The sequence below is a fragment of the Eptatretus burgeri genome, chromosome 4 (genome assembly GCF_056783735.1).
Source record: "Eptatretus burgeri isolate ZD-2024b chromosome 4, Ebu_testis_v1, whole genome shotgun sequence".
Taxonomy (NCBI): Eukaryota; Metazoa; Chordata; class Myxini; order Myxiniformes; family Myxinidae; genus Eptatretus; species Eptatretus burgeri.
Window position 1 is genome coordinate 101,616,013 of NC_140964.1, and position 25,621 is coordinate 101,641,633.

The following is a 25,621-nucleotide window of genomic DNA, read 5'->3' on the forward strand; positions in this document are numbered from 1 at the left end:
CAATGTGTGCAGTGTGGCAGGGCGCATTATCCTGCTGAAAGAGGCCACTGCCATCAAGGAATGCCAATAAGGGGTGTATCTGGTCTGCAACGATGTTTAGGTAGGTCACACGTGTCAAATTGACGTCCACATGAATGGCCGGACCCAGGTTTTCCCAGCAGAACATTGCCCAGAGCATCACACTCCCTCCACCGGCTTGTCGTCTTCCCACAGTGCATCCTAGTTGTATCACTTCCCCAGGTAAACGGCACACATGTGCACGGCCATCCACGTGATCTAAAAGAAAACTGGACTCATTGGACCAGGCGACCTTCTTCCACTGCGCCAAGATCCAGTTCCGATGCTCGCGTGCCAATTGTAGGTGCTTTCGTCAGTGGACAGGGGTCATCATGGGCACTCTGACTGGTCTGCGGTTACGCAGCCCAATACACAGCAGGGTGCGATGCATTGTGGATCGTGACACCATCCTCCCGTGACCACCATTAAAATTTTCTGTGAGTTGTGCCACAGTAGACCTTCTGTCGGTTCGGATCAGACAGGGTAGCCTTCGCTGCCCTTGCGCACCGATGAACCTTGGGCGCCAAATACCCTGTCGCTGGTGTGTGGTTTGTTCCTCCTCGGACCACTGTCGGTAGGTACTCACCACTGCTGACAGGGATCACCCCACAAGCCTTGCCGTTTCAGAGATGCTCTGACCCAGTCGTCTGGCCATAACAATTTGACCCTTGTCAAAGTCACTCAGATCTTTACTCCTACCCATTTCTCTTGCATTCAACACATCAACTTAAAGAACTGACTGTTCACTTGCTGCCTAATATATCCCACCCCTTGACAGGTGCCATTGTAACAAGATAATCAATGTTATCCACTTCACCTGTTAGTGGTCATAATGTTTTGGCTCATCAGTGTATACCAGGAAGTATGATTTGTTAAGCTACTCTCCAATTTACAGACTTAAAAAAAAAAAAAACCAAAGTGTGGAAAAACAAAACAAATGCTTTCTTTATGATGTCACACATGTGACTGATCCCTTTTTGACTCCTGACCTGAGTAAACACATTGAGAGGAAGAATAAAAAAAAGCTTTACAGAATGACATCAATTACAAGCTAAATATCCAAAAGAAGATACCAGACATGCTGGCATTAATTAAAAAACAAACAAACAAAAAACAAACACAGGAGAGGCATCAATATTACGGTATGAATTCCCCATTTTTAAGGTCACGCACGTCACCGATAATGGCCCAAAACAACATTGCTTGCATTAAAATTTCTTTAATTTAAGCAATGTTTTTCAGCAGTTGCTTGCTTTATTTATGGAATTTATTTACAGTTGTTTGCTTAATGATTCAGCCTCAAAAACATTTTAGCAAGTACAATTAAAATAATGACATCACCTTGCACTGAAGTGCAGTTCATTTTGGTGATCATCATTTGCTAGGGTTGCCCACCAGTGCTTGATCACCACAGTCAGCCACTCCAATGCAGTGAGGTTGTGACTTGAAAACACAAATGAAGAACAAAACTGATCACAAACATTAAACTAGAGCGAAGTTAATGGTGCGCCATCACAAATCACCATGCTTATGTTTTGCCCTGTGACCCTAAGTCCCCATCTCCTGGAATATGAACCAGGGGTCAAATCCAAGAGATCATTACATATTTCATGCACCCCCTAGTCTTAATTGCATATTCAAAGTTTCATTAAAAAATGTTTTTAAAAAAGTGCCTGAAATTGCATTTTGTGATATTTGACCTTTTGACCCTACCCCATGGCCTCAAGCGGGCTGGGCCCAAAAATTATACAACCATCGCACCTTCTTGCCATGTGATGATAACTACCAAGTTTGGTGAATTTCTGCACAACCGTTGAGGAGGTAGCGTGACCGAGACAGACGGACGGATAGAGCAGATTTCAATATCCCCCCCACCACTGGATTTTAAGGTAGTTTCATTGCGAAATAGAATGCGTGTCATATATGTAGAAAGATGCAGTCTTCCCTTCCCTAATGCGTGTCTAAAACCACCATCCCTTCATACCCTTTTTAATGTTCTCACCTTTGTAACGTGTCTTTAATGTGCTTTAAAAGAGTCCGATAGGCCATCAGATACAAGTTTGAGTGGGAAACACGACCTTGGCCCTGAAGATCGGCACCCCTCCCTCTCCCACAATCTGGGGAAAGGTCAGGATGCCCCACCCACAAACTGGCCCACAAGACAATAGCGGCTGAGTGGGGAGGGGCTAATGACGTAACGGCTGAAGGTGAGGAGGTGTGGCTATAAATAGGGCTGACACAAATCAGTGGAAGAGAGAGGCAAGAAGGAAGCATCCTGAGCAGACAAGAGAAGCTGCGCCCGCACCTCCTCTTCTCGAGGTGGACCGTAGCCACAGCACGTACTATTCCCATGCCAGGAGGTGCCTCAACATCACACGCTGTGTCCTGCCAGACACAGCCGGAGTATTTCAGTCTCGTCCTTTCTATCTGCTGTGGTACATGTGAGGCTTTAAGGAATAGTTTCTTTAAGAATCTGCAGTTCAATCCGAATCATGGGCACGTATTTTGTTCCATTTACAAAAAAATGTATTGTTTTAAATTAATTATGTTTTCATTAATTATACAATTAAGTATTGTATTGCTTCCATTTGTATTGATGCCCCTTTTTTGCCAAATACATTGCAAAAAAACACTTGGCCTCTGGGTGCATTTGGGTGTTTTTGATCGCTATTAGAATAATACACATCCGTTAAAGGACAGTTTGCGTCTGGGCGATTAATTAGCGCCCAGAGTGAAACCAAGCATGTGGCCGATGACTCCACGCAGTCGCCATTAGAGACCATTTATGTAGTTGTGTATGGTATCGATCAGCATGACGCATGGACTGGCTTGGTGGTGTGATTGGGAGACTATCATGGCAGATAGGCTGGAATGATCGAATCAGTCGTCTGTCGCGACTGCTTTAACATGGTTCGTCAGGATTTGAACTGGGCAACTGGACGAGCCCACTGGCTGCAACAATATTTCCCCTATAAACCCATTGTGGAAAAACTAAAATTAAACAGAGATTAAAAGTTCATCATGAGACAAAAAGACAAAATAATTATTTTTCAAAGATACACTTATATTGTTACGGATTTGGAAGCCTCTTGCACACAGACAGCAGTCCCGAAGCTTAGTGATTTCGATAAGTATGTGTATAGTTAGATTCCTCCCTGTGTTTAATGGGAATTTCATGTGTGTGCTGTGGGTGTCTTTTATAGTCAGGTTTTTTTACATCTTTAAATCTTCCTCCCAAACAAATCAATCCTCCACCTCTTCGCACCACCGACTCGATTGCCCACGTGTTTTTGGCTGAAGGCGTGGGCGGAGCCTCCATCGCCTCAGATCAAGGCTCCGCTCCAAAGAAGGGCATGGAGCGTTTCCTCCAGCCAATGGGAAGCCAGAATACCAGTACTCTCTTCTGCAGTACATATGCAAAAATAGAAACTACAGAGTCTCTTCAGGGGGCGGACCATCGAGACGCTCCGACACCACCCCCGACGCCCCCGTTCAATGAGGAGGCGAGTTACCTCAGGACGGACCCCTCCCACCTCACGTGAGGAATGAATAATAGTGGGGGTGATCAGGCTGGCAAAAAGAAGAAGCCTCGTCGCCTTGTTTGCCCTCGTTTTGCCTGCTTGGATTGTCTCGCTTTGCCTGTTGGCGTTCTCGTCTTGCCCGCAAGTGCTCGTCTCGTCTCGTCCGTTCTCCTGCTGGTTGGCGTCCGTTGCGCCATTCCCGGTTCCTGGTGCTTGGTGCGGCGACGAAGGTGTGGGTTCGAGTCCCCTCCCCCCCCCCGAACCAGCTTGTCTCGACTAGACCGCACGAGGCGGAAAGGTGCCCGCCGAACTCTTACCCTCAGCTCGCCTTACCTCCCGAGCTGAAGGGTCAAATAAAGGCCAACCGGCCCCATTTCGTGTGTGTGTGTGTGTGTGTGTGTGTGTGTGTGTGTGTGTGTGTGTGTGTGTGTGTGTGTGTGTGTGTGTTTTGCCCGTCCTGTAAGTAGACTGTTAAGTGCCTGTGTTCATTGTACATTGCATTATATTCGTGATTAAATCTGCTCTGTGTCTCCCTCACTATTGTAAATAAACCCCTGTTAAATGTACCAGCTTGTTGCCTGTCATTTCTATCGTTAACCCAGCACGGTGCAGGCTTAAGAAATAGTGAGGCCGTTTGGGCCGTAAGTTGTCATTGGGACCGGCGCGGCTCTGGTAACTCCCGCTCGGTTACGCCAGACCCGAGTCGGTACATGCAACTCAGTTCGGACAGAGTCGGCCGAGGGTGTGGCTTCCCCGGTAGCTAGACGGCGTGAGTACTTAGGTAAATTGGAATAGACAAGTGGACCCTACCTCACGCCATCAAAATATTGGCGACCACGGTCCTTTAAGTGACCCGTCGACTCTGGAGTTATCCAGGGTGACGACCTTTTAAGTCTGGGTGTTCAGTGAGAGACGGCCCTATTGCTCCGTCTAGCGGTCGTTCCTCGCCACCGACCCACAACAATATTACAGGTGTCCTTTTCATGGACAGCACACACATCAAGGCATCTCCCTACATGTGAAACATGACAATAACAGTTTATAGCTGGGTTAAGATTCAAACCCAAGATGTACAGCTCAAAGGTGAGTGCACAGCCAACCAATTTTCTTGGGAACAAGTCACCAGTGAAAACTAACTTTTGGATTGTAGATATGCTTTATGGAACCAACTTCAAGGGAGTCTGTATTACAGCTATGAATGGGAAATGACCCTTTTTGAAGTGGATATAAAACCAATGTGCGAGTGAGTAAATGTCTATGCGCACGCACGCACACACACCTCTTAATCTGTGGCGATGCTGACCATAACAATGTCTCACACGCTAAAACTGCATAATCCACACAGAACAACCATTTGTCTGCCACCCAGAAGTTTGTTCCTGCAAATGCAACCCATTCAACCAGAAGGCAGGTGATGTGATCGGCAGACAATCGAAATATGTGGAGTGCGACGAGCATTCCGGTGATCCCCATTGGACACAGTCCACACCAAAGCGTCACCTCCAACACAGAGGCCTCGGCCCGGTGACTGTCAAACAGACAAAGATTATATGGTCATTATCAGTTAAACATCAAACAGAGCCACCGATCCAGATTTCAGGCATATTTGCCCTCATCAGGATGGCGTACCGATAACTATCTAACCAATGATGACCACATTCGTCATTTATACATCAGACGCACCTCCTGACTGTTATGGTGAACATGGCCACGGATTATGTCTCACACCATGGACCCTCGGTAGTGGAGTGGTGTCAGGGCCATTCCGGAGAGCGGTATCGAGTGGGGGAGGGTGACGGTTACATACATACTGGTCAGCTGAGGCCACCCTGCCCCCTCCAAATTGTCTCCCCGTGTGTGTGTGGTCTGATGGGTACCCTGTCATGTTAACCAGTAGGTAGGGCATAGGTTAAGCCAAGTCTGCAATTTGTGCATTTTCTTTCCTTTTTGTAAATACACACCTTCATTGCTTTTTATTGCATTTGCCCTTTTCCTGCCCCGGTTGCCCATTGACTCAATTAAAGCCCTTGATTTCCTCCTTACACGTACCCCATGTTGCCTGATCTAAATAAATTGCCTTGTTCACATTTTCCTTTCAAGCTGCCTGTGTCCATCCATTCCCCTTATCGATCCAGCAATGTCCACACATACATTAGCCTGGAGATTGTAATTCCGCAATTAAATGGCTCTCACATCAGTCTGGTGTTGTGTTAGCGGTAAGCTCGGCCGCAATAATCAAGATCCAATAAAGATAAGAGCCGAACAATCGCCGAGGGCGTGATTCCCCAATAAGGTGACTGCGTGTTCCCCAGTTAAACAATCGACAGATGGAGGACACTGGGTCACATGGTTAAATTGTTAGCATTCGTGGTCGATTAGCGACCTGCCGCAACATGGACTTATTCGTGTGCAATGGCCTCGATTTCCAGTGAGTCCAGGGAGAACCGGGAATACCCCCACCCTTGTATCCCAGGTCTGTAACTCTCTCTCTCTCTCTCTCTCTCTCTATATATATATATATATATATATATATATATATATATATATATATATATATATATATATATCTCTCTCTCTCTCTCTCTCTCTCTCTCTCTCTCTCTCTCTCTCTCTCTCTCTCTCTCTCTCTCTCTCTCTCTCTCTCTCTCTCTCTCTCTCTCTCTCTCTCTCTCTCTCTCTCTCTCTCTCTCTCTCTCTCTCTCTCTCTCTCTCTCTCTCTCTCTCTCTCTCTCTCTCTCTCTCTCTCTCTCTCTCTCTCTCTCTCAACTACGAATCCTTCCTAACTCTAGGGGTTTAAGAAAACAGAGTTGTGTTAAAACGGAGAACTTGCGTTTCTCGATTAGATCATTAAAAGCTACGCAGCTTTGGATGCAATGTTTTCCTGCTCTCAAGAACAGCATGAAGTACCTTATTAGTCATTAAAATAGCCGAGTGAAGGACAGCACATCAGTGTAATGATCCTTACTTTTCATATCTGCTCTTCAGAAGTGCATGAATCAGAGGCAGCAGATCTACACATGCTCCCAAGGACAGCAGCTCATCACTCTCAATGAAGCTATTGAAGGAATAGGAGAGACAAACATGAATTATTTATCATTTATGAGGTCAATGACCAGTTTACAACATTAGCTGGTCCCATTTTTACCCTGATTTTGATGTTGACATACTTTATTCTGTACAAGGGACGGCTGTGTTTTTTTGCAATTGGCTTTCGTGAAGAGCGAGCCGAAAGAAAGGCAAGGAAGTGACTGCAAGAGGTCTGTCTGCCATCGGCTGGAGGAGAAACAGCAAGCGTCGGTCGGCAATCTGCTTCGAGAGGGACGGTTGTGTGAGTCGGCGATCGACTTTACGAGGAGTTCATCGACGGGTTCGTCCAGAGTCCAGTCATGGAGCCTCTGACTGTCCATACTCATGGCACGACTCGACACGTTTGTCGATTCGCCTGCGGAGCCCAACACCCCGATTTAGCCTGATCTGGTGAGCAGGCCAGGCCAGGATTTGTATGCTGGACCTTGTGAAAAGCCAGTTGGAGCACACCGTGGACCTTCCGCTCTTGTGCCGTCGACCTTACGGGGGCTGAACGCGCTGAGATTGCATGCGTGGGCGGTGCGACAAAAGGACGCCGCCATCTTGCCACGCGGTGTGCTCAAATCTGTTGACATCGGCTCGTCACGAGCTGCATTCGTGCCTTTGACATTTTTCCTCTCGTCCATGAAGCATCACCAAGTACTCTGTGTCTTGCTGCATGCTGTCCGTATCTTTTCTAAGGTTTATCTCGCTAGGGTTCCCTTCGAAACCCGTAGCTCCCTAGTTAAGAATGGATTATAGATTAATTATAACATTGTCGTGAATGCTTTGCATGTGTTGTGTTCCCCGATGTGTCCCCAATAAATCTGGCTGAGTTATACGAGATTTGCCGCCTTGAATTTATTTGTGCCGCGCTGAGGAACGATCCACTCGATTTGGATATAAAACCATAATGGTTATGGACTGGTAGACTCCGCTCGGTCTCTGACAAATTCAGTCTGTAACCGGGGTCTATTTCCCCAACTGGCAAGGCACGGGTGTACGTTGGTATCGTGATCCGAGGCGCATAACCCGAGACCTGTGTCGAGCCAGCCGGCGTTATAACCCCGGAGACGGCGGTGCTGTTAAGTGACGCCGAATCTTCAACATTTGGCTGTCAAGAGTAGGGTGCGAGCCCCGACACCGCTGAATCCTTAACAATATTGTAGTCTCCATCACGGGCGACCCAACAACACCAAAGATGAACTCCCAGGTACACCCAAGTGGAGGCGTTCTGCACGTGGGTGGTGAGTCAGCAGTACAATGTGGGCAAGAATAAAACAATTTCGTCTGCAATTCCGGAACTCAGCAGGCATTTGGTGTGTGGATAAGTTGGTTATGCCAGAGGGCAATTCCACGGCGATGATCGATACTGTAAAAAAGCTATTTGTCTGTGTGTGTCGCCCTTTTTCACAGAGATGGCCAAACAGATCTGTCAAACTTTCAGAGGTTCATCAGGGATTGCCGAGGAGTGTTTTAAGCAAAATAAACTTTAAAAAATTTTTGCAAAAAAAAAAAAAGTTGGATTTATTTTTTATTTTTACAAATCTCCCTATATTGCTTCAGTCTTTGTAGCCATGTGAAAGGTGATATTAAATGATGGCCTTCTCCATTCCTTCGTGGGTGCTTTAGAAGTGAACTGGTTTAATAAATTATGATGGGGAGGACAAGTGATCAATCGATAGATGAAAGACAAATGAGAAACCTGCCGGCACACTTGGAGACAAAAATGGTCTGTATGCTCATCTTGAACACACTTCACACTCAAACTTGCTTTAGGGACACAAGACAAATGAGATTAACGGAATGGGTGAGGTAGAGTTTTTGGTGGTGGCCTTTCCTTTTGAGGTGCACTGGATGGGCGTACAGTGGGCGCGCTCGTCAGGGCTCTGGACTCGTGCGACAGCTTTACAAGTTAGCACCACCATCTCTCCTCAGAGCCGTTTCTGGAACTAAGGCCGCCGACTCCAATGGGTCCCACTGGCACTGGCCGCGGCACTTCATTCCGTGACTGACGACCACCAATGAGCTCTGACAGCATGCCTCTAACTCCGACTGACTGCCCAACTGACAAATCCTGACTGAATGCACACTGGTACCTGACTGACTGCAGAGCTTCTCCGTGTTAGCTTTTATATCTCGTGATTTCCAACCCGTCCCCCATTCTCCACAGCATGGTTCCCCTCACCTCATTGAAGGTCACACACTTGCTTTCGCCATGTTGTTTTCATTCGTCTAACCTTGCCCACATGGTTCCACCATGTCAACGCAAAATGTCAAACCTCGCACATGTGGACCCACCATGTTGGTGTTGCAGCAGAGTGGGAAGGTGAAAATACAATAGGGAAGAATGAAGAACATCAATTACAGAGCTTGTCATCCTAGCCCCTCCATAGGAACTTGGACGACAATGAGCTCTTCATCCACTCGATTCAGGCCGCTGCTACACTTGGGTTACAAATGTCTTATGCCGACATTCATGATGAAATAACGAACTAATTAACCCATTCAACAACCCCCAAGACATTTACGTAACAATAATTAAAACTAACCAGTCGTTCAAAGTGGTTTGACCCTTGATGCAAACCCGACTACATGCAAACCAACTGAAGGCGAGGATATGTGTTGGCGAATATTTCACGAACCTTTTTGTAACAATTCCCACACAGTCAGCAACAACGCACAGGTCATGAACCCTGTTAAGGGGGGGGGGGGGTTAAACATCAAAATATTAGACCACAAAACAGAAAAGTTTTTTCTTTTCCTGTGAGCAAATTTGAAAATTATATTGGTAGGAAAGGACAATCAAAATAAATTAATTAATAAAACTCATTTGTTTCATTAACTTCAAAATTATAAAATCAACAGTGTGTGCGTGCATCCGAGTTCCATCCATTTGTTGGACAGTTCGCCTGACTCCACCCACAATTTCTATACTATGGCCACAAATTTAGGAACCCTTTAGAATTTACCATTTGGAACCCGTTCTCTCAAGCAGTGCTTTGACTGCAGATGTTATGCAGGTCCTTGCTATTATTTCCAACTATTTTCTCTTAAAATCGTGAGATGAACAGGCGACTGACGGGTTTCTAGGAAGTCAGTGATAGCATGATAGGGAAGCAGAAAGTGCTAAATATTCCGCTGCTTCACTGTAGGGAGGGTGGTGGTGATGCAATCACTCTACAGGTAATGTGCTATTTCATCAGAAGCCAGCAAAAAAAAAAGCAAAAGATACAACCCACTACCTGTATATTCCCTTTCCTTCACCTCTTCCTCAGATGCCCATGCACAACCTTCCACCACCCTCTTTACTTTCTCAACTCATCTCAATCCCCTCCCTATGTACATGTATGTAAATGACCCTTAAATATTGCTTTGGTTAACAGTTACAAGGAAAACAGTAACAGAAAGATGCAAAAGTGTTGCCTCCACACAACTCACCGAAACAGATAGGAAACCAAATCCTCAGGATGGCGTTTCCAGAACGTCAGTGCAGCTTCAAGCTTCAACTTTCGGCTAAAAAGCACTTGCATCATGTCCTTGTGCTCCTTTGAGAGCTGCTCATATACAAACAAAAGGATTCTCGATTCACCAAACCAACAGGTTCCGTAAATGGCGTGAAGACAATTACGGAATGTACGATTCCGTCAAAATGTTTTTGATTTAAATTCTAATCATTTGTAAAGAGTAAAGCCATTCCCAAAGGCACAATATGATTGAAGAAACATTTTGGTGGTGCAACACATGCATTGAAAAATGTTTAATAGATGTAGCAAGGATTCCATTTGTATGGCAATGCAGATCTCAAACGAATGATCCTGTCATTATTGCCAAAGATGCTGTGCAAGGAAGGTATATAAATAAATAGATCTCAATATATTAAAAGCCAAATTATTTCATTGATTACAACCAGACCAATGGTCAGCCCAGGGGCAACTTGCTTGTATGTCTGAAAATAAACTGGTGCTTGGCATAAAGGACATCAAAAAAAATAATGATAATAAAAACGATCTCTTATAATGCTTCCTCTTCCTCTTTCACACGTGTGGTTCTCATTACTGTATCATAATTCACGACTCTTCTTCTATTTCAACAGACTGCTCTCAATTCGACCTTTCCCTCATACCTTTCCTCAAAAATCCTACTATTACAACGTTTCTTCCCTCCATTTTCTTAATTCGCCTTTATTGCATCCCTCAAGAAATGTCTTCAATCGCATCTCTGACCTAAAAAAAAAAAAACCCCAGCTTGCCATGAATGTTTGCTTTCCATCAACCATTCTTTTTTTCCAACTTCAGTGCCAACTCACCCCTCCCTCTCAAAGCAACCATCACACTCTTCTCCCTCCAAGCCTCCCTCTCAGCTTTCTCAAAAACTCCCCCCTCATCTCTCCCCACTCACCCTTCTCCCACCATTCACCCCTCACTCACCCTTCTCAAAGTTGCCACCCTCACATCCATAAAGCTGCCTCCTTCCCCTGCCCTCTCACCTCCATCTCATCACTCCACCTCCTCAAATCCTCAACTGCCTTCTGGCCCCTCTATTCTGCCCCCTCACCCCCCCCCCCAGCACCACAGAGCCTTTTCTACTCCTCATCCGGCCCCCTCCCCTAGCTATTTTGCAATCCCCCACACTCTTTCAACAACTCTCCTTACCTCCATGCCTGGTGTTGGCTTAATGGTTAGGGTGGCGGGCTTTGGATCCTCAGGTCCTGAGTTCAAATCCTGCTTAGCTGTTGAATCAAAACCAGGTGGGGTTAACTCGGCCTGTCATCCTTCCGAGGTCAGCAAAATGAGTTCCAGCATGCTGGTAAACTGTGTCGGAGTGGCGACCTGCCCATGATTGTGCAGCGCGTTGGTGCTGCTTTAGCAGTCTCCTTGGCTATTGGGCACAGAGCATGGTCCAAATCTCCTCCTCCTCCTCACCTCCCCCCACTTTCCTTGTCCTACCCTCCCCTCCCTTCCCCTGCACCAAAAGCCTCCTCCCCTCCCTCTTCATTAACAGTGTGGACCTCAAATATCCAAGGCCTTCGCTCAAACCTTACAGATCTTTCCATACAGGTTGCCACTGACAAACCAGACATAATCTGCCTCACAGAAACATTCCTCCCTCAAGACATCCCTGACTCCCAAGTATCTCTCCCTGGTTACTCCCTCCTCTGGCATGACAGACCTGAGCCTCATCCTGGTGGAGGAGTTGCTCTCTTCATCAGAGACTCCATTCCTCACTCTCCATGCACTGCCCTCACTCTCTCACACCCCAATTCCCTAATCTGCCACCTCAGCGCCGTCGAGTCTGGCATTTCACTCACTCAAGCCGACTGGCAGGGTCTCCAAGCAGCCATCAAACTTGTAGACTGCTCTCCAATCGCTACTTTCTCCAACATAAACTCATCCTGGGAATTCTTTCGAAGAAACTTGCTCTCCCTCATGCACAGATTTATCCCCTCTAGTCTTCAGTTGTCTTACCCTTCCTCCCACCCATGGTTCACTGAAGCTTGTGACGAGGCAGTTGTCCTGAAACAACTTGCCTTTGCCTCATGGGAAGCAAACCCAAATGAGGGTAATCTCAGTTCCTTCCATAAAGTTTGGAACAAGTGTGTGTGTGTATGTGTATGTGTATGTGTATGTGTATGTGTATGTGTATGTGTATGTGTATGTGTATGTGTATGTGTGTGTGTGTGTGTGTGTGTGTGTGTGTGTGTGTGTGTGTGTGTGTGTGTGTGTGTGTGTGTGTGTGTGTGTGTGTGTGTGTGTGTGTGTGTGTGTGTGTGTGTGTGTGTGTGTGTGTGTGTGTGTGTGTGTGTGTGTGTGTGTGTGTGTGTGTGTGTACCCTCAGGAGAGTCAGAAAAGAACATCTTTCCAAGCTCAAATCTGAACTCTCAACCTCTCTCCCTCCTCCAAATCCTGGTGGCATCTAATCAAATCTGTTTCTGGTGTATGTTCCCCCTCCATTCCCTCCCTTACCTCAAATGGCCGCACTGCTGATACCCCATGTGAAAAGGCCGAATGCCTAAACTCGGTGTTTGCATCAAAATCTTGCGTCCGAAACACATTGCTTTCTGCACCCACCTTACCCAGTCGCACCCAACTGTCCCTGGTCTCTCTGTCCTTTTCCTCTGACAAAGTGGAGAGCTTGCTGTCAAACCTCGACTCAGATTCTGCAACCGGTCCAGACGGCATCAGCCCACGTGTCCTAAAAAAACCTGCTCCTCTGCTCTTGCTCACCCTCTCTCTGTTCTATTCATCCTCTCATTTTCTCAAGGTCATCTGCCATCCACTTGGAAATCAGCAAACATTACTGCCCTGTATAAAAAAGGTGCAAAAACAGATCCCTGCAACTGCAGACCAATCAGCCTTCTCCCAATCATCAGCAAGGTTATGGAATCCATCATCGCTTCAGACATCAAATCCTTCCTCTTCTCCAATGGCTTGATTTCCGATCATCAATTTGGTTTCAGACCAGGTCACTCTACCCTGGATATGCTGCTTCTGCTCTCCCAACAATGGATGGAGGACCTCAATGCCGGACATGAAATCAGAGCCATATCACTAGACATATCGCGTGCTTTTGACACAGTCTGGCACCCTGCTATGCTCACCAAAAACTCTTCGTATGGTATCCAAGGACATCTCCACTCATGGCTCGCAGACTTCCTCTCCTGTCGCAGTCAACATGTGGCCCTAAATGGAGTTCTCTCATCTCCTCTTCCTGTCCAGGCTGGAGTTCCTCAAGGCAGTGTTCTGGGCCCTGTTCCATTTTTGGTTTTCATCAATGATCTCTCCGACTCTCTGGAAAATCCTCTATCTCTTTGCTGATGACCACCCTCTGTCATACCATCTGTCATCCCTCAGACCGGCAAGCAGCAGCTTCTTTGCTCTCTGCAGATCTGGATAAAATCACAAACTGGGCCATCACGTGGAACATGTCTTTCAATCCTGACAAATCTCACACTCTCATTATGTCTCTCTGAAAGGACTATTTGGAAACCCCCACCCCCCACCCAATCCACTTTCTCAACAATCCCCTGGAAGAAGTCCTTTCTTTCCAGCTTCTGGGTCTCACTATTTGCCATGATCTTTCCTAGAAAAGCCACATTTCCAACCTGGCCTCCAAAGCCAGTCGCCAACTGGGAATACTCCGTCGTGCAAAGTCCTTCTTCGGCCCACCTGAGCTCCTGACCATGTACGAAGCTTTCGTCCGCAGACTAATGGAGTACTGCTCTCCCCTCTGGGCTGGTGCTCCTGCCTCTCACCTTTCTCGGCTTCATGCCGTGGAAACCAAGGCTTTTCGGATCATTGGCATCTCCCGCAATGAGGCTGAGTCTTTGGGCCTCTCACTCTCACTACAGGCAGGTCGGTGGTCTTTCTGTCTTCTACCGTCTCTTGACCGGTCTCGCCCCCCCTGCTCTGTCTACGATTTGTCCCCACCATATTTCCGCAGGGTGCTCAAGGTCCACCAAAAACCCCCTTCTGGTAAAGCTACCAAAATCACGAATCACTGCTCACCTTCACCCTTTCATTCCTCTTTTTTCCCCACCTTTGGAACAAACCCCCACACTCTCTTCAATCCCATTCTTCCCTCCAAGCCTTCAAAACAGCTGTTTCACACCACCTCTTATCGTTCCCCATCCAAAACCTTGATCTTTTCTACCCCCGTTAATCCACCCCAAACTCACCTCCTTCAAATTTCTTGCTTTCATTCCTGAAAGTCCCTGTAATGTCCATCTTGTGTGCCCTGTGTTCCCCACCCCATATCTCCTAATGTCACTGTTCCCCACTGTTTTGTCCTTCCCACTCCTCCCCTCTTGTCTCATGCTCCCCTTGATGTGCGTTGTGTGTTAGCTCTCATACGAGCATTGACAAGGTATACAAAAAAAAATATAGAAGACACTGTCCATTTGTTCATGAAATTAAGCCATCCGTTCTATCTGGTATCACTCAGTGAAATATCTCAGTGTGATTCAAAAAGAAGAGGATACCGTGTCAGTATCCTGACTAATTTCCAAATTCCTGCTCTGACTGAACTCAGAGGTGTAGATCAGTTTGGCCTGGAGCAATCATCCATGAATGCCATCAACCCAAATGCAAATGAGACACCCATAGTTCTGACAGGTCAAAGGAAAGACAGAGAGAAACAAAAGCATGACCTCGACCCTACCTCCTTACACAGCTCATCTATCTCCACTTCTCGGTCTACATCAGAGAGATGCAACCTGCTCATAGTCTCATCCGAGGTCGAGTCGGGCTTATCCAAATGTTGAGCTCTCCCTGGGTCCATTACACTTCCCACAAGAGGGATTTCATTCTCCTGCTCAGCCATCATGTCCTGTTGTGGCAAGTCACGACAGCACAGACGGAGCTCCTTCTTCTCGGGTAGAGCTTTAAACTTCCACTCGTTTCCGTTACCACTCAACCTGCTCCCTATCACTGAAAAAGAATGAGAGTACAGTATAAACAAACGTTTATCCAAAAACTGTTCCAAGAAAATAAATAGAGACCATCTGAAAATACAAAGCCCGTTCGTGTCCACTTTTTATTATTCCTTATGCTAAACATGATGAAAACAACGAAGAAAAAAATACAAAATTATTGATGATTTTAGGTGTCCTTGACTTTTTGACATCAAAAGCAATAGGCTTCATGACCCAATATGCAACCCTGCTAAAATTTCAAGCCAGATGGAAATTCATGATTTTGTGACCATGACCTTTTGAACTTAAAACAATCGGCTTCTAGAGCATTTTAATTGGTAAACCAATTCCCAATATGCAAACCCAATTCAAATTTCAAGTAAATCGGATGAAAATTGATGATTTTATGCGACCTTGACCTTTTGATCGAAAAAATATTTTCAGTTCATTTTTTAAACATTAAAAGTTTGCCAAAACAATAGTATTGTAATACTATCCGACCGACATTCGCAGAGGATACATTCCTGAAAAATGCCACGAATGTCGAATCCGTGAATGTCAGGGCATTGTTTCAGTGAGGAAAAGGGGGATAGGTTCCTGGTGGTTCGTGATTCAGAAGGAATTTTTTTTTAATCCCATGAAAAACCGCAAATATGCCTATGGAAAAATGAAAAAAAACCCCGCGAATAACCGCAAATGTCGAAGCAGGTCACATTTCATGAACCGCGAATACACGGTGCCCACAAATGTCGGGGTCCGACAGTACATTATGTGCCACGTCCTCTGAGATATCACTACAGACTCAATTCAAAATGCATAAACTCCCATCAAATCGTTTTAATAGCTTGTACATTTATAGATGTGACATTCTATGAAACTGACAATCAAACGTAATCACAAGCCTCTGTAAATACAATAATGTGGACTTTTTAAAAAATTGTTTTTATGAGATTTCGCCCACAACAAAGCCAAAGGCCACTCAAGGTGGGGACTAAATTATTCGACAAAATAAATCTGTCGTTAACGATGGTGAAGCGATGCTCTTACATGGCAAGGCTTACCAAAGTGGATGAGAATTATCCTCAGGGCATTACTGAGACATTCATTCTATTCCTAAAGCTAAAAATGGGATCTGAAGTGATTCTTTAAGGTAAGTTGGATCAAATTGGAGGGACGTGTCTGTGGAAGAAAAAAAAAAAAACAACTTGTTATATTCATGTTTTCTCAATTACATTCACTTGTGCTTTATCTCACTGAAATACATATAACAAAGACTGATATCTCCAATGTTTAAATGAAACTGCCCAGCTGCTGGAGAAGAACGCATTGCTGGCGCCTCAATGTCTAGCCGAAAATAATCCACCTGGTCTCTGTGTTTTGTCTGAACCATGTTATCGCCCTCTCCTCAAGGCTGAACTGGTGTTCACATTACTTCATGCTCGTCAGCTCTCCCTCCATTTACCCTTGACAGATGTCAAGCCCTCCCCTGTCTTTTTCTGTCCAAAATAGTTTAAAGAGGATTGCTGTGTGCATTTTGAGCAGAAAGAGGATCGTGTTTGATATTGCTTGGCCTGTATTTCCTTCTTTCCCTTGTGCATGCTTGTTGTTGTTTTCTGTTAATAAATGTCTCGGACTGCGACAGAGAAGAACTGAATTTCTTCCACATGTCCAAGCTCCAGGAAAGTTCTGTACTTCACGATGCAGGTGTGATCCGTCTAGGATCGGTTCTCGGCGACGGAAATGTTCACGACTTTGTGTGAATGTCCTTAAATGCTGTGTAGAGTATGGGTCTCGACCCCACCATGAGACACCCATAGTTCTGACAGGTCAAAGGAAAGGTCTTGGTCTGACAGGTCTTGGCCATTGACCCCTCCACATTGTGATAGCACCTCAATGAGAGTTTCTCACTTTCTGGCAGAAAAAAAAATAAAAAGTAGTGAAATTTTACAGGATATTTTGTTCAAGTTAATGTTCAATAAGCCTGGTGTTGGTTTCATGGTCAAGGTGGCTGGTTTGGGACATTCGGGCCCTGAGTTTGAGCCCCTCTCGACCGCTGAATTAACACCAGGTGGTTAATTCAGTGACAATGCAGGTGGTTAAGCAATGGTGACTCAGTGCATCATCCTTCTGAGGTCAGCAAAATGAATGAGAGTGCACTGGGGTAATAACTATTTGGGGCAAGCTGAGTCAGAGTGGTGACCCATCCAGGTGAGACAGCTTAGAGGTGAGTGTGGGATGGGATGTCTAGGTTAATGTTCATCCGAAGGATGGCGCATGCATGCACATAACATAAAATAAAAACAAAATGCACACGTAGAGTTCATTTTTAAAAAAAAGGTTTTCTTGTTTATTCCGGTGACTGTTAAAGAGTAATAATTGGAAGAGTATGATGAAGGTGGCAATGGTGATGCTGGAGAGGAGGCTGCAGCATGCCTGCAGAAGTAGATGGCACAGACATTGGATCATCTGGATCCTCGACACATTAAGTTGATGGTGCTGCCTCACTTTCCACCTTCTTGAAAAATCTGTCCTAGGAAGACTGGACAGCGGCCCTCTTCTTCTCATCATAAATCACCTTGTAGCAGCTGAGGGCATCGGTGATGATTCTTACCGCTTTGGTGAACCTGACAAGGCTCGTCTTCAGTCTCAAATGCAACCAAGCCCTTCTCAACAAGGTTGAAAGCTTCAGCCATGCCCTTGATGGTGAACTTGGGAATTTCATTGACATCCTCATCTGCTCCAGCTTCCTCTGAAACCTTCTCGGCCTCCAGTTCCATCAAGTCCCCATCCACTGTTTTTGCAACAGTGCTTCCAATGTACATTGTGGTCCAATTTCTTCAAGCACTGATTTGTTTGTTATTTATCTAAAATATATCAATCTATTGTAAAGTCTTGACAGATACATTAATTTTGGGGCCAAATTGTCAATTACCTCATTCAAAGTGCCTTTGTTCAACAGGTATATAAACGTTCCACTTAAATGATAATCGGAGAACATCAAGTCATTATTTGCAATTATCCAGCTTGGAAAATATTTTGGGTTTTGTCGTACTATGATGACTATACGTTGATAGATTCTAGACAGAACTAATGTGAGTGTCACAAATTATTTATGACTGTAGTTGGTAGAATGTGAAGTGTAAAGCTCTCACCGCAGGCAGGTCGGTGGTCTTTCTGTCTTCTACCATCTCCTCTCCGGCCTCACCCCCCTGCTCTGTCTGATCTGTCCCCTTCCTCCACCCCATATTTCCACAAGGCGCTCAAGGTCCGCCAGTAACCCCCCTCTGGTGAAACTACCAAAAGCAAGAATCACCGCTCACCTTCACTCTTTCATTCCATTTTTCCCGCCTCTGGAACAAACTCCCACACTCATTTCAATCCTACTCTTCCCTCAAGGTCTTCAAAACAGTTGTTCACCACCACCATCTCTTATCTTCCCCCATCCAAAACCATGATCTTTTCTACCCCTGTTAATCCACCCCATACCCACCTTCTTCAAATTCCCTGCTTTCCTTCCTGAAAGTCTCTGTTGCGTCCATCTTGTTTACCCCGTGTACCCCGCCCCATCCCTTTCCCTTCCGCAGATCTCCTAATGTCTCTGCTCTCCACTGTTTTGTGCTTCCCTCTCCCGCCCCTCTTGTCTGCTGCTGTCTTTGTTATACGTTCTGTGTGTTCACTCTTATATGAGCCTTGACAACGTACACAAAACAAACAAACGAACAAAAAAACGCTTGTACCATTTTGATTTGATTTTAGGGTCCTGAGTACAAAAATGTGTGTGTGTGTGTATACCAACAAATGTCAATGTGTGTGTACGTGTGTGTGTGTGTGTGTGTGTGTGTGTGTGTGTGTGTGTGTGTGTGTGTGTGTGTGTGTGTGTGTGTGTGTGTGTGTGTGTGTGTGTGTGTGTGTGTGTGTGTGTGTGTGTGTGTGTGTGTGACGTGGAATGGTATCTTCATATGCGAGTTTCAGAATGTAGAATGGAGTCCTCCCATGGTGGGCTCAAAGTATCCACCTTCATTTCAGTAAGGGGTCACGATTCATGGACCAAGCTGTGACGTTTTCTGTTGACAAAGATTTGTGTCGAGAGCTCTCTTCAGGATAGTCACTGAGCCCCGGACAGCTTTCAACTGTAGTTTGTTTGTAATAATATTCCTAGGGATGGGTTTTATGATCTCCATGAGATTCATTTTCATCATACCTGCAGCCCAAACCATCACTGGTATAACTTTCGCATTATTCAGCTTCCAGCGACTCATTTTCCTGTGGCTGGTCAAGTAGTTTTCAGTCAAGTTTCCCCCCCCCCATCATTTAGCCGTAAGCATCACACATGCAGACTGGATAGTCAGTCATTGACCCTTCATCTTCAGTCCTTTTTCCCACCTGGAGCTGACACAGCATATAATGCTGCCAAAACCTTTTCCATTTTGTTTTTGCGCATCACAGAAACAAAACTAGAATGGCACTTGGTAGCATACATAGTTCCACCAACCTGAACAGTTTACGTTTTGAATTTCACCGATATGTCGGATCCGTATCCGGATCTTCACCAAAATCTAATAAATTCGTCCTTGTCACTCCTAACCTGTCCACTAAGTTTTGTACAAATCCATCCATAACTTTTTGAGATATTCTGCTCGCAGATAGATAAAACCGACAGACAGATAGGGATGAAAAAAAAAAACCTCCGGTGGTGGAGGTAACAAGATAATACATGGGTACTATGTACAATGTCTCACCTACTCCTTGCGCAGACAGGCATATGTTTTCCAAATGAGGTGCTTGCTTGTCTGTTGCCAAACTTCTGGTTTTGCTAGAGGGGGAGAAAAAAACAAAACAAAAATAAAAAACACAAAACATGGCTTGTTTGTCAAATTAATGAAGGCAATATATCAACTTGCTCAAAAAAACCCCCAAAACATGACCTTACCGTTTCTTTTGATAGCAACCAAGCCTGTTAATAGTTGGGGAGGTGACCTAAAGAACATAAGCACAGGATTAGCCACGACAAATAATTCATCTTTTCAAGATCCATCCACATATTACATACAAAAAACATCAATTTTTGACAATCCCACAACTTGGCCCCATACATGATTCACACAATTCACCCCCCCTCGTTACAATCTACTCCCAACCTACAATTACTTTTATACCCAAAATCTCTCTCTCAAATTTGTTTTTTATTAATATGATCCTCCAAGCCTGCTGTTGGCTCTCCGGTTAAGGTGGCCGTCCTAAAATGTTAGGGTCCCGAGTTTGAGCCCGTCACCCATTAAAGTAACACCAGGTGGGTTGACTGAGCCTGTCATCCTTCTGAGTTCGGCAAATGAATACCAGCTGACTGGGAAGAATGAGCTGTTCAAGTATCCCGGAGTGGGGACCCGTCCAGGACTGTTCCTCCTCACAAAGGAAAAACTGCCTCAGCAGTCCTACGCGTCCGAAGACACAAAAGGAGTTGTTCTTCTTCATTATCAGGATGATATACTGCCTCAAAATGGCCAAACCTTTTCCAGGAAATAGACGTACATCCCAATACCTTTCCTGGAAAGAGAGGCAATTGCTGAAGGGCAGACATGTTGAATGTCTGACAAATGTGTAACAGCTGTCTGACAGGGACAGACATGTGGCTGCAGATGGAGACTGAACATAGGGCTTCAAACACTATCAGCGCAAGTCACCCCCATCCATATCCACAACTGTTTTTTTTAACGACTATTGACCCTGCCTCACCCAACTCCCTTACATGGAGTGTTTTATTCTTCTTCCTCTCTCTCTGCGAGTTCATACTCTTCATTGCCTTGCTCATTAAACGAGTCTCAATCTTGTAAAGAAAAAAAACAAAAAATCATTTGGTACCGAAACCAAACCAAGAGTCTAGGCTGCTAGAGGTAGAGTAATGTCATCAAAACAAGAAGTGAAATACAAAGGGATTTTAAGCATCGTGGCAAAGTTCATTCCTTTGTGCCAGAGTGGCACTCCATTCCCCTGACACTCCCGTGTCGGAGTGGCAACCCTAGTCAAGAAATTTCTTCGGCAGAACTCTGTACAGAGCATGGTGCACGAATAAGAGTATGAGATCTTTTGACCAGCAAGAAAAAGCTTTTCACACATATGCCTATTGTCCACCCTGTCCTCATTAAAACCCTGGAAATATCTGGCCAGAAAATATCCACACATTGTTCAAAACAGAACATCAAAAAAAATACTTTTTTTCCCACAAATGATTTCCAGGAAGGATATTTCAAAAGCTTGCTTGCCTCAGAATGCTTCTCATTGGCACTTCTCAAACACCTTTGCTTTGCTGGTGGCACAAATTCCAGGGACTCTCGTGGTGCCCTTCTTTGCCTGACGATTTTGTTCCGTCCTCCAGGTGCCATAATCAGGTCTGCCGCAACTGCAAAACAACAATAATTTATATGTACATATATATATATATATATATATATATATATATTACTAAAACTCTCGTCTTGTATGTATGTATGTATGTATGTATGTATGTATGTATATATGTATGTTCCCGAAATACAGCCAATACAGTACACGATAGCACCAAAATTTTCAGCCCACCTTACTCACCATTCACCTGCGGTGTGCAGCATCAAGTTTCATTTAAATCGGGCAACAAAAAAATTAGTAAAAAGTCAATTCCCGATTCAGTCAAGTACTCTTCAGGATTATTTGATCAATGCAAACAACCTCAGCGGTATAGTTCGCTGGAGCTATCTTTTTTTACTTAAAATTTTTTTTTTTTTTTTTAATCAACTGCTGTCACAATGGGTAACCAACGGGTACACGGGTCGTCTAGCATATATAATATATATATATATATATATATATATATATATATATATATATATATATATATATATATATATATGTCAAACCTGGAGTATTAATTTGTCATGCTGAGTAGTTTGTCTGCACAATCTGCCAGAAAGGAGTGGTCGAAAAAGATGAAGATCAAAAGGTGACAAGACTAGACCATATGGAGGATTATTTGGAACTTTGCAACCCATCTCTACTGGAGTAGTAGTAGTGGTAAAATTTTGCGTTTTAAGGGCAGGCATAACTTTCGGCAGTCACACCATCAGCCAGCATATCTGGCCATTGCCTGTGGGCTCGTCTCGCATCTCCCACAATGAACCTGTGTTTCTGGACCTATCACTTCACCATCGCTGGTAGTCTTTGTCTTCTTCCGCCTCCTTTCTGTTCTTGCACCCTCTGCACTCTTCATGCTTTGTTCGCCACCCTGACCCCCAGGTATCTGCAGGGGTCCACCATCAAACCCCTTCTGGTCAAACTCCCAAAGTCAAGAATCACTGCTCACCTCCACTCATTTATTCCTCTTTTTTTTCCCCCCCACCTGTGGAACCAACTTCCACATTCTCTTCAATCCAATTCTTCCCTCCACGTCTTCAAGACAGCTGCTGTTCACCACCATCTGAGTTCATCCCTCATCCAAAACCATGATCTTTTCTACACCCTTTAAACCACCCACACCCCCCCCCACCCTCACAATTTTTTTTTTGCTTCTGTATGCATCTTGTCCACCTTCTCTCCAGCCCCATCATCCATTGTTTGTCTGTCTGTCTATTTTTCCCCTCGGCACTTCTCTTTCTGCTCTTCCTTTTGTTTTGTTGTGTCCTGATCCGTTCTGGGTTCGAAGTCTTCCATGAGCCTTGACTTTTTTTTTAATGAATGATGGTTTTTCAAGCCTCCAACTCTTCTGCGATTTCACGGCAAGTCGCCATCATTGTTTTACCGAGAATGGCATTGATGTCACTTCCTGTCTAACTTACAAAAGGTAGACAATATTAATGCAAAATTTTAGCATTCATCTATTGGTTTTATATGTTGTACAATATATAACCCCCCCCCCTACAAAAACAAAAAAAAAACAAAAAGAGGTTGGGGAAAAACTGAGCAGTATCCATGACAAAGGATGTCAAGTGTTGGTGGAAATAGTCCTCCTTTGGGAAAGCAGGCCCATAAAGGAGGAGGACATTAGGACCATACTCCGTGCAGAGCGTTGGTGCTGCTTGAGCAGTCTCCTTGGCAATTGGGCACAATCCTGGATGGGTCACCACTCCAACACAGGATACCAGCATGCTGGCACTCATTTTGAGTTAACCACACCTGGTACAAATTCAACAGCTGAGCGGGATTTGAACTCAGGACCCTGGGACCCAAAGCCAACCGCCAAACACATCAAGCCAACACCAGGCAACCCATCAAGTCTGAGACTACAATGTCATGCTCTTGAGCCGATAACACTGCTACTCCTCTTGCTCATGTGTAAAGGGCTGTAATTCGTGGCAGGATATGGTTCAAAGCTTTCTGCACAAAGGCCAGGGTTTATCTTGCTCTAAATCATATTTGATTTACTAGAAATACCCGCTCCGTTCGGGAGCATCGACGAGTCTCGCCGTGGGAGGGAAGGATTTTTTTTTGGTCCATGACCTAACCCTGGGTACTACCAACACGTATGCATAATTTGGTGGAGATCGGGCGAGCTCTGTGTTTTTTGTGCGTGTAATTTTCAGATGTACGTACAAACATACACACGTACAGAGAATTGCCATTTTTTTTTTTTTTTTGGCAAACAGGATGATTAATTGGTCTGTCAGCGAAGCGATGGGTAGGCTCTGCTAGTGTCGTGTAATAGTAAGGGTTAATCAAACCAGTCAGAACAGCGTACATTAGAACGCATGATGATCGAGCGTTACATTACGTAACTAGAAGGGCACTCGGTGGAGCGCATACCTCCACCACATCGTACCTGATCCACGAGAACATATCGGGCCCAATTTTGAAATATCATCCTCTACAGGACTATATCATTTTTGGCCCCGATCTCTCAATGGTGAAGAATCACTTAAAAATTAAATAATTCTCGTGCCCAGATCCAGATCCGGACCTTCACCAAAATTGAACCAATTCAACTTTGCCACACACCCAACATGTCCACCAAGTTTTGTCTGAATAAGTCCACAACTTTTTGAGATATCGTGCGACGTATCGTTTTTGGCCCAATCTCAATGGTGAAGAATCACTTAAATAATTCTTGATGCCAGATCCAGATCTTCACCAAAATCTGATTAGCAAGAAGTTGTCCCACACACAACCTGCCCACCACAATTCATCTGGATCCGTCTTTAACCTTTTGAGATATCCTGCACACAGACAGACAAACAGACAGACAGACAAAGAGGGGTGAAAACATAACCTCCTTCACCTTCGTGGCAGAGGTACAAATCGTGATGCACACTTTTGTCATGGGCCCCATGTTGGCAAAAACAATCCAAGACTGTGTGACAAATCAGCTCATTCTGAGAGAACCGTGGCGAATGGTGACAGGCCTGCAGTAATAACTCGCATGTTGTGTTCACAGGTAAACGGGTACAATTCACAATGTGGGAAGGGGGGGGGAGTGTGGGATGGGGTGGGGCGGGGGTGAGGAGACGTGGGATGGGGGGCGAGGCGAGGTGAGGTGAGACATGGGATGGGGGGATGAGGTGAGATGTGGGATGAGGGGGTGAGGCGAGGTGAGACATGGGATGGGGGATGAGGTGAGATGTGGGATGAGGGGGGCGAGGTGAGGTGAGACGTGGGATGGGGGGGTGAGGCGAGGTGAGACGTGGGATGGGGGGGGGGAGTGAGGCGAGGTGAGACGTGGGATGGGGGGATGAGGTGAGATGTGGGATGAGGGGGAGTGAGGCGAGGTGAGACGTGGGATGGGGGGACAAGGTGAGGTGAGACATGGGATGGGGGGAGTGAGGCGAGGCGAGACATGGGATGAGGTGAGGAGACGTGGGATGGGGGGGCGAGGCGAGGTGAGACGTGGGATGGGGGGACGAGGTGAGGTGAGACATGGGATGAGGTGAGGTGAGATGTGGGATGAGGGGGGTGAGGTGAGACGTGGGATGGGGGAGTGAGGCGAGGTGAGACATGGGATGAGGTGAGGTGAGACATGGGATGAGGGGAGTGAGGCGAGGTGAGACATGGGATGAGGTGAGGTGAGATGTGGGATGAGGGGGTGAGGCGAGGTGAGACGTGGGATGAGGTGAGGTGAGACGTGGGATGGGGGGAGTGAGGAGAGGTGAGACATGGGATGAGGTGAGGTGAGATGTGGGATGAGGGGGAGTGAGGCGAGGTGAGACATGGGATGAGGTGAGGTGAGACGTGGGATGGGGGGGAGTGAGGAGAGGTGAGACATGGGATGAGGTGAGGTGAGATGTGGGATGAGGGGGATGAGGTGAGACGTGGGATGGGGGGGTGAGACGTGGGATGAGGTGAGGTGAGACGTGGGATGAGGTGAGGTGAGACGTGGTATGGAGGTGGGTGTGGAGGTGGAGGAGGGGGTGGAGGAGGGGGTGGGGGAGGAGGTGGAGGAGGGGGTGGAGGAGGGGTGGAGGTGGGGGTGGAGGTGGGGTGGAGGTGGAGGTGGAGGAGGGGTGGAGGTGAGGGTGGGGGTGGAGGTGGGGGTGGAGGTGGAGGTGGAGGAGGGGTGGAGGTGAGGGTGAGGGTGAGGGTGGAGGTGGAGGTGTACAGTCACCAC

The 25,621-nt window shown here is 45.8% G+C and overlaps 1 protein-coding gene across 3 annotated transcripts in view; it reads right to left on the minus strand.

Annotated features, from left to right (window-relative positions):
• Window positions 1-25,621, minus strand: part of KATNBL1 (katanin regulatory subunit B1 like 1) — a 31,667-nt gene that overhangs the window by 5,765 nt on the left and 281 nt on the right. The window contains exons 2-9 of one of the 3 annotated variants that reach the window (XM_085879490.1): window positions 21,318-21,454; window positions 19,988-20,034; window positions 19,797-19,870; window positions 14,805-15,073; window positions 10,086-10,201; window positions 9,290-9,340; window positions 6,544-6,633; window positions 1,399-1,500 (exon numbers count right to left, since the gene is read on the minus strand). In XM_085879490.1, coding sequence (XP_085735616.1) covers window positions 1,399-1,500; window positions 6,544-6,633; window positions 9,290-9,340; window positions 10,086-10,201; window positions 14,805-15,073; window positions 19,797-19,870; window positions 19,988-20,034; window positions 21,318-21,437 — 869 coding nt within the window. In that variant the 5' untranslated portion in view covers window positions 21,438-21,454. The remainder of the gene's footprint in view (window positions 1-1,398; window positions 1,501-6,543; window positions 6,634-9,289; window positions 9,341-10,085; window positions 10,202-14,804; window positions 15,074-19,796; window positions 19,871-19,987; window positions 20,035-21,317; window positions 21,455-25,621) is intronic. The other 2 variants (XM_085879491.1, XM_085879492.1) reach the window with 2 other exon arrangements.